Genomic DNA, 12338 nt, shown 5'->3' with positions numbered 1-12338 from the left:
ATGCAGGATCTTCCCCGCCCAGGGATGGAACCCATGCCCCCTTCAGTGGAAGCGCCGAGTCTTAACCACTGGTCCACCAGGGAAGTCCCCTGTTCTTTTTTTTTTTTTTCTTTGCTGTACGTGGGCCTCACTGCTGTGGCCTCTCCCGCCGCGGAGCACAGGCTCCGGACGCGCAGGCCCAGCGGCCATGGCCCACGGGCCCAGCCGCTCCGCGGCATGCGGGATCCTCCCAGACCGGGGCACGAACCCGCGTCCCCTGCATCAGCAGGCGGACTCTCAACCACTGCACCACCAGGGAAGCCCCCCCTGTTGTTCTTTTTAAATGTGTTCTTCTAAATGTCTTAAAATAAATTTTCCCAGATCAGTGTTCAAATTACTTTAGCTCAAGCTGTTTTTTTTCAAGTTAGTATCACAGTTCTGAACGAATTCCGTAAATTACCTTATCTGAACGTTGGCACGGGGACATAGAGGCTGAAGAGAGGGGTAACCAGCAGTGTCTTCCCGACCATCCAAGAATATGAGCGCCGATGGGGCCAGGCCTGCGCACCCCACCGCGGGAAAGGGTTCTGGAAGGTGATGTGTCTTTACACGTTAGCGGTTGCACCTGGGCAGCCAGACCCGCGGGCGGGGATGGTACTCACGTGGGCGCCATTCTCCAATAGGGCCTTAGCGCAGGCCACGTGGCCTCCCAGGCACGCCTCATGGAGAGAAGAGACCCGGTTAATTGTTACCAGGTTCACGTTGACGCCCTACAATTTGGAGAGAAGTAGATTAAAGGCTGCATCAGCAATAAGAATAAACGACAAGGTTGTCGGACGTGTTTGTGAAGTGTTCACAGCCTGCGGGCACCACCTAGAGAGGAGTAGAGGCCATGACTAGGGGAATCCAAACACAGCTGGGAGCCTCGGCTTCACTGATTCAGCAAAAGCTCATTCGGTATCCTGGGCCAGGCCATGTGCCAGCACCTGGGGCTTCAAAGCTTCTGACATGGGTCTCTCTCCTCTAAGAGCTTAGTGGGGAGACAGAAATGGTGGCGGGAAGTGGGGTGGGGTACGGTGGGGAGGAACCCAGCCAGAATACTGCCATACTGGAAGCATGTTCACATTTTAATTGGGGACATAGGGTATCCTTGAATCTGCCTTGGGGAGTAAGAGGAAACTTTGCAAATGAGCTAGTATTTAGCTACGGCTTGAAGCATAAAAAATTTCAAACTAGGCCGCATAGCACAGGGAGATCAGCTCGGTGCTTTGTGACCACCTAGAGGGGTGGGAGAGGGAGGGTGGGAGGGACACGCAAGAGGGAGGAGATGTGGGGATATATGTATATGTATAGCTGATTCACTTTGTTATACAGCAGAAACTAACACACCATTGTAAAGCAATTATACTCCAATAAAGATGTTAAAAAAAAACTAGGAAGGCAAAAAAAAAAGGCATTCCCTTAGGAGGGAACAGGATATGCAAATGTGGGACGCGGAGGAGGGCGAGGCAGGGCACGGAGGTGGATAGTTGCCAAATCTCTGGATCAGAAAGAGCCCACACGTGACAGAGGAGGAAGAAAAAAGGGGAAGTGGGGGGAGGGGGAAGATGAAAGGGGACGGTAGGCTAGAGACAGATCGTGAAAGGCCTTGGTTTCCGAACGGGGGTGGAGGTGGGGTGCATGTGTTATAGGGAATGAGGCGCCTTTCGAGTCTGTTAGTCCGTAGAAGGTCTGGAGCTAATACGTAGGACGTTTTCGGAAAAGCACACTGGCAGCACCAAGGAGGGCTGCTCGGAGAGGTAGGGATGTGACACTGGAGGAAGGAGCGTCATGAAGACGTGGCGATGAGTCAGGCACAGGCTGATATAGGTGTGAACAGCAGTGGGTACGGGGAGCGGGTGACAGAGTCCAGGGTTGGGGGTGTTAGAAGTGGATGTGGCACAGAAGGATGACGCCCAGGCTCAAGAGTAGAAAGTAAAGGGCTTCCCTGGTGGCGCAGTAACCTGGGAGTCCGCCTGCCGATGCAGGGGACGCGGGTTCGTGCCCCGGTCCGGGAAGATCCCACATGCCGCGGAGCGGCTGGGCCCGTGAGCCATGGCCGCTGAGCCTGCGCGTCCGGAGCCTGCGCTCCGCGGCGGGAGAGACCACAAGAGTGACAGGCCCGCGTACCGCAAAAAAAGAGTAGAAAGTAAAATAGATGATGCTCCTAGGGTTCCTGTGCCTGAGTAGCCGTGATGCTGACTGCCAGACCTCCACTGCCTGCCGAGCTCTCCGCAGGAGCAGAGTCTGGAGCCGGGGGCTAACGCTCCTCTCCTTCCCCAGATCCGAGCGTCTCCGCCCAGTCCTGGCACACTTGCCCTCCCCATCGTGCCGTGCTCCACCTTCCTCGCCTTGGAGTCCATTTGACAGGTGCCAGGCTCAGCCTAGCTGCCGGCCAACTTCATGCCCTGACTCTACTTTGCCCTTACCGCTTGCCCCCATGATCACCACTTTCTATCTGTGAAAGGATTTAGGTTCTGCCAGGACCCAGCCGAGTTCTGCTTTTGATTCTCTGCCTCGTAACTACCTGCTGAAACGCTCCAAAACCTAGTGCAAGACCCTGGACCCCAAACCCCAACCTAAGTTCCCAACCCCTCCCACCAGACCTCCATGGTGCTGGCCGCATCCCTCCTGTGGCCAGCAGCTGGGACTACCCACTATTGCCAGTCCCATCGTCATCTTAGGGCCTGTTTGTGCCTCCTTGGTCCTGTCCATGTTTATATCCTGAATATGACGTCATTACTCCAGAGCCGTGCTGTATATTTACAATTGGATATCTAATACAAGGAGGTTTCTTTTCCTCTTCCCATTTATAATTTCATTTTAAGAAAATAAAGAAAAAATAAGAGCATTTTAAAAAATAGTCCACAAGGAATTCCCTGGCGGTCCAGTGGTTCGGACTTGGCGCTTTCACTGCCGAGGGCCCGGGGTTCAATCCCTGGTCCGGGAACTAAGATCCTGCAAGCCCGGCGGCGTGGCCCCCCCAAAAAAAGTCCACAAGGTGGCAGCAGTGTGCTAAAGAAAAACATTGACCCGATGCAAACTCTCAAGAATCCCTGAAACTGTACAAATGTAATGTGGGACAGGCCTGAAAGCTCAGCTAGAGTGACTCACTGTCATTGCGGGTGAGAACATGGGGGAGCAGAGAGTTCAAATTATTAAGATTTGAGGTTCCCCTGCTGTCGGTGACAGCCAGTGTGATCGGCAGAAGCTCCTGACCCTTGGTTTAATGTTTTGCTCACAGCACACCACACTGTCTACACGTAAAATAGAGTAGAAAATAAAGGAGAATAATCCATTTTTTACCAGTGTGTAAGGGTAAAAAAGTGGGGAGGTACTAAGAAAAGGCTGAAGAATTCTCCATGAAGAATGCTCTTTACACGTTGAAGGACACTATAGAAACCAACATGCTTACAAAATACAGTTAAAAATAAAGAAGTGCTAAAAGCAATGCGATATCCTGGACTGGATCCTGGAAGAGAAAAAGGACCCTAGTGGGAAGACTGGTGTCGTCTCAGTAGTCTGTAGTTTAGTTAATGGTGTTGTACCAATGTTAATTTCTTATTTTTGACTAAAGTACCATGGTTATGTATGATATTAACACGAGGGGAAGTTGGGTGAAGAGTATGCTGCAACTCTGTGTATTATCTTTGCAACTCTTCTTTAAAAGTATTCTAAAATTAAAAATTTTAAATACTAATAAAAGTATTGAGGTCGGGGGCCAAGAAGAAGGAGCTGAAAGCAAGACTTTTCACTGTGTACCTTTTTCTATCATTTTAATTTGGAAACTATGTGAATATGTCACATATTAAAAATAATCAAATCAAATAACAGTTTAAGTGCTTCAAGACAGAGGAGGAGGAGGTCGGAGGAGGAGGGAAATAGATGAGGGAGATTAAGAGGTACAAACTTTCGGTTGCAAAACAAATGAGTCACGGGCATGAAATATACAGTGTGGGGAAGATAGTCAATAACTATGTAATCTCTTTGGTGACAGATAGTAACTAGACCTATCATGGTGATTATTTGGAAATGTATAGAAATATCGAATCACTATGTTGTATAACAGGAACTAACATAGTGTTGTAGGTCAATTATACTTCAAAAGCAAACTCATAGAAAAAGAGATCAGATTTGTGGTTACCAGAGGTCGGGTGGGGGCAGTGGGGAGAAGGAATTGGATGGAGGGAGTCAAAAGGTACAAACTTCCAGTAGAAGATACTAGGGATGTAACACAGCATGATACAGCATGATAGATATAATTAACACAGCTGTATGTTATATTATGAAAGTTAAGAGAGTAAATCCTGAAAGTTCTAATCACAAGGAAAAACCTTTTTTCTATTTCTTTACTGTTAAATCTATACGAGACAATGGATGGTCACTATATTGTGATAATCCTTCCATGATGTATGTAAGTCAAATCATTATGCTGTACATCTTAAACTTATACAGTGCTGTAGGCCAATTATATCTCAATAAAACTGGAAGGACAAAAATCAAACCAAATAAAATTTTAAGTGCTTACAAATAAATAAGCAAGTGATAAAATCAAGTGCAAAGTCCATTTGATTATTACTGGCAGTACTGTTTTCCTTTTGCCTCCACTTTTTAAAGAAGTAACACAACTCATAAAGGAGAAAGAAAGAAAAGGCACACACAGAGAGAAAAAGAGCAGTGTGTCCAGCTGTTTAAATTTCAAATAAGGAAGCCAGGTTGGGTGGTAGCTAGGCTGTGGAAAAAAGATCTAATGACTTACCTCCTCTGTACACACACAGACTCTAAAACAAAGTAAATGCACTGTGTACACTTTCATTCATCTCACAAATATTTACTAGGCCTCTAGTCATTATTCATGGTGCTAGGGATACAGTCATAAGTAAAAATAAATTAGCTTTAATAACTAAGACTTGAAGAAATCTTCCCAAAGGAGTAAGATTTACCCATTTGTCAACCTATTTCAATGTTTGCTTTTGAAACAGTGGATCACCAGGGTAGGCAGCCTCTAAGATGGTTCCCAGGGATCAAGATGGGTCCTGACTCCTGGTATTGGCTCACTGGTGTAATCCCCTCCCCTTGGACATGGGCGGGATTTACTGACTCCCGTCTAATTAATAGAATACGGCAGAAGCAATCAGATGTCACTTTGGAGACAGGTTATGTACTGAGACTTCCTTCTTAGGCCCTTTCTCATGCTGTCTGTGGAGGAAGCCAGCTACCATCTTGTGACACAGCCCTATGGAGAGGCCCAGGCATCAAGGCACTGAAAATGGCCAACAACCTCATGAGTGAGATTAGAAGCAGATCCTTCCCCTGCTCAAGCTGTAAGATGACTGCAGCCCTGGCTGATACTTTGAAGCCTGCAAGAGACTCGGAGCCAGAACCACCCAGCTAAGCTGCTCCTTGGCCTACAGAAACCATGAGACTCTAAGTGTTTGTCTCCAGCCACTGTGTTTCAAGGTAATTTGTTACAGAGCAATAGCTGACTTATGCAACTTCAGGGCTGCTGTTACTAAGGCACACTGGGAGAGAGCAAGGTGAGTTAGTGCAACACAGGTTTGAGGGCATCCCCCATCAGCCTCATAGGGAAACTTTTTATGAAGCAAAGGGAAACCTAGAAGGGGAAGGTTGGAATTGGACAGAAAACCAGCCAGCTCCCCAAGGAGGGAGAGGCAGGAGGAACAAATACCTGGGAGAGGATGCATCCACGTAGAATGGCTGTGCTGGGAACCAGATGGGGCCAGCAAGACCCCTGCTGCAGTCAAAGCTGATCAAGAATGATGCTTGGTTATAGCACAAGCACCAAGGATCAAGTCTTTCGTTTACTCACCTGTGCAATTAAAGTTTTCAGGGCCAGTAGGCGCCCCTGAGCTGCCGCTTCATGAAGTGGAGACCGATCGGCCCAGCAATCTGAAACACACATCAAGCTCAGAGTCAAGGTCAGGAGTCTTCTTCCTCCAGCTTGTTCATGTGCCCGCCCACTGTGAGAGGAGGTCTGGCGGAAGGGGAGGGGAGCCGGCACCACGCATCAGGTTCTCCGGTCTGCCACCCGCAGGGTGACCAGCCACTGAGGATACAGTCCATGGGCGTGGAGCGGGAGCACAGACCATCTCTCTGGCTTTAGGGGGCAGTTTTCATAAGGAATACATTTCATTCAAATAAATACTGCCCAGTGATTGAATCCGATAACTCTGAATAGGCAAAATGAAGGGCAAAGCTGGTCGATGAACTTCCCCACTTTCTTCTTTCCCCTGCCTCTCCCCCTTCACCCCTACCCTAAGACATCCTATAAGCCAGGAAGGAGACCCTAAGGGCTCAGGGAAAATGGTTTTGTTCGAAACTCCCTAGATAATTCTTTGATTTTGGTAATGAAGCCGGTCTGTTATCATAATGCAGAATGTTGTTTTTCAGATGACATAATCCTCCAACAGTTTTTGGTGGGCAGTTAGAATGTGATGGCTAAGCACTGGGCCAGTCCTGCCTCAACCACTATCTCTGCCAAAATGGGCAAGTTACTAACATCATTTGAACCTCAATTTCTTGATCTGTAAAGTGGGGGAATCGTGATCTAGTATTTAGCAGGTTCTTTGGTCTCTAAGTAGGCCAATAAAGTATATCCATGATGTTAGGTGCTCAAGAGAAGTTATGATTAATAAGTACACGTGGTAGGGTAGTGCTCTAAGGAACAGCCTTAGAACTGCCTTACAGATGTATATTTCTTGTTAATTGCTTGTCAGGAAACAAGACTAACAAGCTTAAGTGTGCATTTGAGAAGTAAGCTTCTATTAAACATGCCAAAGGGCAATCATTTGTTTTGGAAGAAAACCTACACTGGTTTGCAAAATTGGGGCATTCTTCAAAGTATAACTGTGCTCTTCATACATTGACGAGCACGTCATACAGTTTGGGTTTAACACAAAAGGCCCATCTTGTCACCTTTTTCTAGGTGATTTGGATGGTGCTAAGAATTCAGGTTTTCCCATACCTACAACCTTGACAAAAACAATCCCAACAAATATGGAATTATGTGAACTTGAAGTAGTGTATCCTCATGGAGAGACTGAAATTTTCCAGTGGATGAGAACCAGGGCTCTAAACATTTCCATAAAAGCTCTTCTTACATTGAAACTCAATTTTTATCTTCTCTAACCCTCTGGGTTTTGAAAAGGGAGAAAGCTAGAATGAATTCTACAGGGTTGGATTGAAATTGGAACAATTAGAACAACTGGTATGAAAATGTGATTTTCAATATATGTGTGTATATGGAAAGATGGTGCCTACAGAAACATCTATGGGCTGAAGGTGGGATCTGGTGACCCATCTGGTTCTCTCTCTACAGATATATCTATATATCTCTACCTATAGACAGATATATAGATATATCTAGATAGACAGAATAGCACTGTATACTGAGAAAACCTAAACCAAGGCTGCTTAGAGAAATGGCTGACTCTGAGGCTGAAATGCCAGGACAAATGTAAGATGGGCCGCAAACATCTTGCCAGAAAGTAAGGAAGTGCTCAATGAACGATGGGAAATGTCAAAAAGTACAGAAGCTGCCTTGAAGGGGCTTCCACTGGCCAAATACGGGACGATTTGAGCATGAAAATAAATCATGATTATACCCTAGCAAATAAAACAGGAATCTATAAGGCCTCACTGATACAAATGAATATATAAACAGGGAGAAGAGAAAGCTCTTCCTCATAGTAGAACACCAACTTCAGACACGTAGGAGAAATAATAGAATCGGCCTCAAATTATCTCCCCACAAAATAATTACATAGTTATCAAGGGAACAGGGGTAATCGTACAGTGGAACGAAATGGTAGGCACCACCTTACCCCGGGGATCAAAATTAACCTCAGAAGCGATGGAACCAATTGACACAGTGTGCCATCTGTTGGAACACAATGAGCCACATCACATACTACCGGAGGGAACGCGGTGAAAAGAACACAGCGTTGCTGGGAATATTCCTGCTCAAAATGCATAGCCTGAATCTAATCGTGAGGACACCTCAAACCAACTCAAACTGAGGGATGTTCTCAAAACTAATTGGTCTGTAACCAGATTGAAGGAGGCTGACGAGACACAACATCTAAAGGCAACATGTGCCCGGACTGGATCCTTTTGCTATCAAGGATGTTAACTGGACAGTTGGATAGACATGAATGGAGTCTGGGCAAAGAGAAGTGGGAATTCTTTGTACCACTTTAGTTCCAAAATAAAAAGTGTGTATGTATCTATATCTAACTATATCTGTCCATCTTTTAATCTATCAATCAATCTATCTATCTAATCACTGGTGAAATGCATACTTCTGATATGTAGAATACTTTTTCTAGTAAGAAAAACAGACAATTTTAACCTGAAAATATATTGCGTTTGTATGTCCACTTGTTCCTGAGTCAGTTAAAAGCTGATGAGTGGAGGATTTTTCAACCTCTTTGGACATTGATCATTTGCATAAGTTAGGAATAATGAGATAACGTACGCACAGAATCCTCAGTAGTCAGCCTTGGTTTTCTTCGACCACATCTCCATCCCATTCAATATGAAGTGTGCGCCAGACGCGTCGCCCTCTCGCCTCATCAGGCTTGGAGAGGGACAAGCACCCAGTTTGGAAGGACGGTCTTCCCCCATGGATGGCAACTCAGCGCCCTGACCAACCTAAGAAGCAAGCCCACAGCTGTGGCTTTGCTATTCTTTTGTTCTAACAATAGCCAGCCAACTGAGTCACCTGAAGGTACTCTAAGTATTTGCTTCACACCAGGATTTAAATGGCAACTTGCTATTATTAACTTAGAGCAGCAACATGAAATGGCTTTATTATTTCTAAAACTTGCCTCCAAGCGGGCCGCGGTGTCCCCTTTCCTGCTGGGAAGCAGGCACCTTAACCACGATTTCATCCTGTTTCTAGTAACTTTCTGTTACCCCTCAGCCCCCTAAGACCCACGCCATCCGTACACACGGCCTGGACAGATCTCTCAAACATCACGCTGATAAAGGCGGCCCTGCACAGAAGAGGATGTGCCAGATGACTCCCTTTCCATAAAGTACAAAAGGGCCAGACTCACTTCGGGCGTTAGGAGTCAAAAGTACCATGAGAAGGGGCAGGGACTGACTGGAGGTGGGTGGGGTGAGGGTCATGCTGATAACGGGCGGTTTCTTGTTCTTGGGAGCTGGCACTCCATGGTGAAAACTCACCCAGCTGTCCGCTTTGGGGTTTGTGCACTTATCTGTATTTATGGCATACTTCAAGAAAGACATTTCAAGGCCACCAGTCTACTGGTCAGTCCGCTTTAAAACTGTTATCTCCACTCCTCTGCCCACTCTCAGGGCAGGGGATGGCCCCCTCTCCGCCCGAGGAAGGGCAGCACGTTCTCAGTTCCTTCTTGAGGTGCCAACAGCCCCTCTGGTGCCGTGGGGGTGGGGAGAAGCGAGAGGGATGGGGAGAGTCTCCCTAGCGGCCTGGAAGAGGGGACCAGTCCTGTGCACTCGGCCTCAACTGCATGTCTCACACCCAGTGCCTTTCCTACGCACTGGCACTTGGCCACCTCTCCTAGTGTCCCCCATCAGTGCAGCATCGTCTGATACCCCCAACTCCCACCCCAGGCTTCCGAGGTGGACGCAAGCGTGCAGGCCATCTTCTGATCCAGGGAGGAAGAGGGAAGGGTGGGTGGTCCTGGGCTTCTATTTCCTCGCCACTGCTTTCCAGCTCTCTTTCTCCCTATTTGAGGAGTCACTTTGAGAACGCACCCCGTTCTGGTTTTAAGAACTACTGGTTTTTCTATCCTGCCCATCCTCCTGGTAGATTGACTTGTTGGGGGGGGTGCCTTCCTACATCCCCCTTATCTCTGTAAATAACATGAAATAAATCAATTGGATTGCCTTAAATGTGGAAGTCATTTCGGTTTCCCAACTGGAAATAAAGCCACTCTCCTGGAAGTCACCTTTCCGGTCAGTATGTTCCCCAGCACTTGCTTCAAAGGACCTTGAAGGGTTTTCACACAAAACGCTTTTCCAGAAACTCTGCCACGGTGGGCTCTTCTGTTTTTCTATTCTGATTCCCAACACACAGCCTCTTGCTCTTATCATTCTTGTTTTGCAAATTGGAGCTAATTGCGAGAAACTGAGGATAAAAGTTATTTGGCGGCTAGGGAGTTTTTCCATTCCTTTCAGGAAATCTGTACCTAAGATCTCCAAATAAATGAATGCTGAAGTAGCAATCAATCCTTCGCTCCTAAGGCAGTCTATTTTCAGTTATTTGGCACGCTGCCTGCGCCACAGGGCTGCAGGCACATGTTGAAGATTGTTTACTGTACAAATAGGTCTACTTGTTCCTGATGAGGTGTATGGAAAATGTTCAAGTACATTTTCATTCCCCCCTTTGACTTTTTCTCAGAATGTGATTTGTATCTCTAGTGCTCAGGCTCTCTGAATAACAAATTCACGACAATGTCTAAAACCACAGATTTCAATAACAAAATGGGTTCAGATGGAATATGGGTGTCTGAGCTCCAAGAATTCAAGATAAAAATCAATTATTATTTTTATTTTTATTTTTTGCAATTTTTACCCTGCCAAATTCCAACAAGTATTTGAGACGACTGGTTTACTTATTTTTTTAACTGCCTGACTGGTTATTATCTCCAGTGCCTATGAAACAATCTTTATTCGCTTTATTCAAGTTCCAAAATCATATGAAGGAATATCTTCTCCTGTAGCACTTATCAAAAAAATATAGAAAATTCAAATTTGAACCAAAATATAGGCAAGAGCCTAACAGAGTTAATGATATCTTAAGTAAAATAAAGGTAACTGGAAAAAAAACATATTACAAGAAATTTCCCAAGGTATCAAAAGTATTCTAATACAATTGAGTTAAAACGCGTACCCTCTACAACACTCAGCTCTGGCCAGGAGATGAACTACAGTCAATGAACATCTCTTTGTAATGTGTTAGAAAGAAGCTTCCTTTGAACCCATTAGGAGCAGGAGAGCTGAGCTGAAGATGACAGGTCGGGTGGCAGAGCCCCTGCTGAGTGCTGTGTGTCCCAACTTGGGAAAGCCAGCAGGCACCTGTGATATATAACCACTCAGAGGATGGGGGGACCAAGGCTTGAGGAGACAAGCACCAACACTGAACAAGGCGAGGTGGAGGACCGGGCAGGAATGGACCGAAGGAGGGAAAAAAACTGTTGACATGGCAAGGATAGAGAAAAGGAGTCAGGATGGTGAGTCAGGCAGAGGCGTGGCCATCAAATCAAGGTCAGTCCTTTGAATTTAGAAAAACAAGGACAATTGATTTTAGGCAAAACACTTAGAATAGAACACATTTTTTTTTTTTTTTGGTATGCGGGCCCCTCACTGTTGTGGCGCCTCCCGTTGTGGAGCACAGGCTCTGGACGCGCAGGCTCAGCGGCCATGGCTCACGGGCCCAGCCGCTCCGCGGCATGTGGGATCTTCCCGGACCGGGGCACGAACCCGTGTCCCCTGCATCGGCAGGCGGACTCTCAACCACTGCGCCACCAGGGAAGCAAAGAACTCATTTTTTTAAAGGGTACAGTAACTCCACAATCTCTTACCTGCAATTGTAAATTTCCCCCAGTTCTGAAAACCAAGTTGGAAACAAGCTCTTCTGGCAGCAAAACATGGTCAGGACTCAGGTTTAGCAAACTATTATTTTTAATTTGTATTTTCACTTAGTGTGAATATTCATATTTTTCACTATAGAAATATCAAAACGTTTGATTACAGGAGGAAGCTCCAGGTCCTGCCGGGAGTGCCACATCATATACGGTATACACGCTGCATAATGATTCTAGTATCCTCCAGACTCCTGAATCCTAAAACATCTGGCCCAAGGGTTGTCAATAAGAGATTATCAACCTGCATCTACACTTTATTTTTATCAAGTGTGATGACCAAGTCACTGTACTAAATATAGCTTCAGTTCTGGCCAAATTAGCAAAGGTTGAAAAATCATACCCCACGTCTCTCGGGAGAGAGAGTGCCTGCAGAAATATGTATGGCCTGAAGGCGGGGGCCAGTGATACATCTGGTGCTCTAGATAGAAGAATATCAAGGGCCAATGACAATGTTTCAAACTTAAAAATATATATATATTATTGACAAATTACACAAAGAAGCCAGAAAAAACTAAGTACAGCCAACCAAACATAGCTGAACTCAATTCTGATCAGTTATTTACAAAAGTAATAGTTTAAACCACAAAGAAAGTATCGAATGATGTACTCCAGAATATGAAAAAAAACTTTCCAAAAAATTTTACAGCCAAAAAAAAAAAAAAAGAT

At 45.8% G+C, this 12338-nt stretch overlaps 1 protein-coding gene across 2 annotated transcripts in view; it reads right to left on the bottom strand.

The window, feature by feature from the left end:
• ASB11 (ankyrin repeat and SOCS box containing 11) overlaps positions 1–12338 on the bottom strand; it is a 28316-nt gene that overhangs the window by 10377 nt on the left and 5601 nt on the right. For both annotated transcript variants that reach the window (XM_004317961.4, XM_073799424.1), the window contains exons 2-3: positions 5849–5928; positions 642–749 (exon numbers count right to left, since the gene is read on the bottom strand). In XM_004317961.4, coding sequence (XP_004318009.1) covers positions 642–749; positions 5849–5928 — 188 coding nt within the window. The remainder of the gene's footprint in view (positions 1–641; positions 750–5848; positions 5929–12338) is intronic.

Source organism: Tursiops truncatus, chromosome X, assembly GCF_011762595.2.
Source record: "Tursiops truncatus isolate mTurTru1 chromosome X, mTurTru1.mat.Y, whole genome shotgun sequence".
NCBI classification, from domain to species: Eukaryota; Metazoa; Chordata; class Mammalia; order Artiodactyla; family Delphinidae; genus Tursiops; species Tursiops truncatus.
Note: the sequence above shows the minus strand (reverse complement) of the source record. Positions and strands in the feature narration are given on the sequence as shown.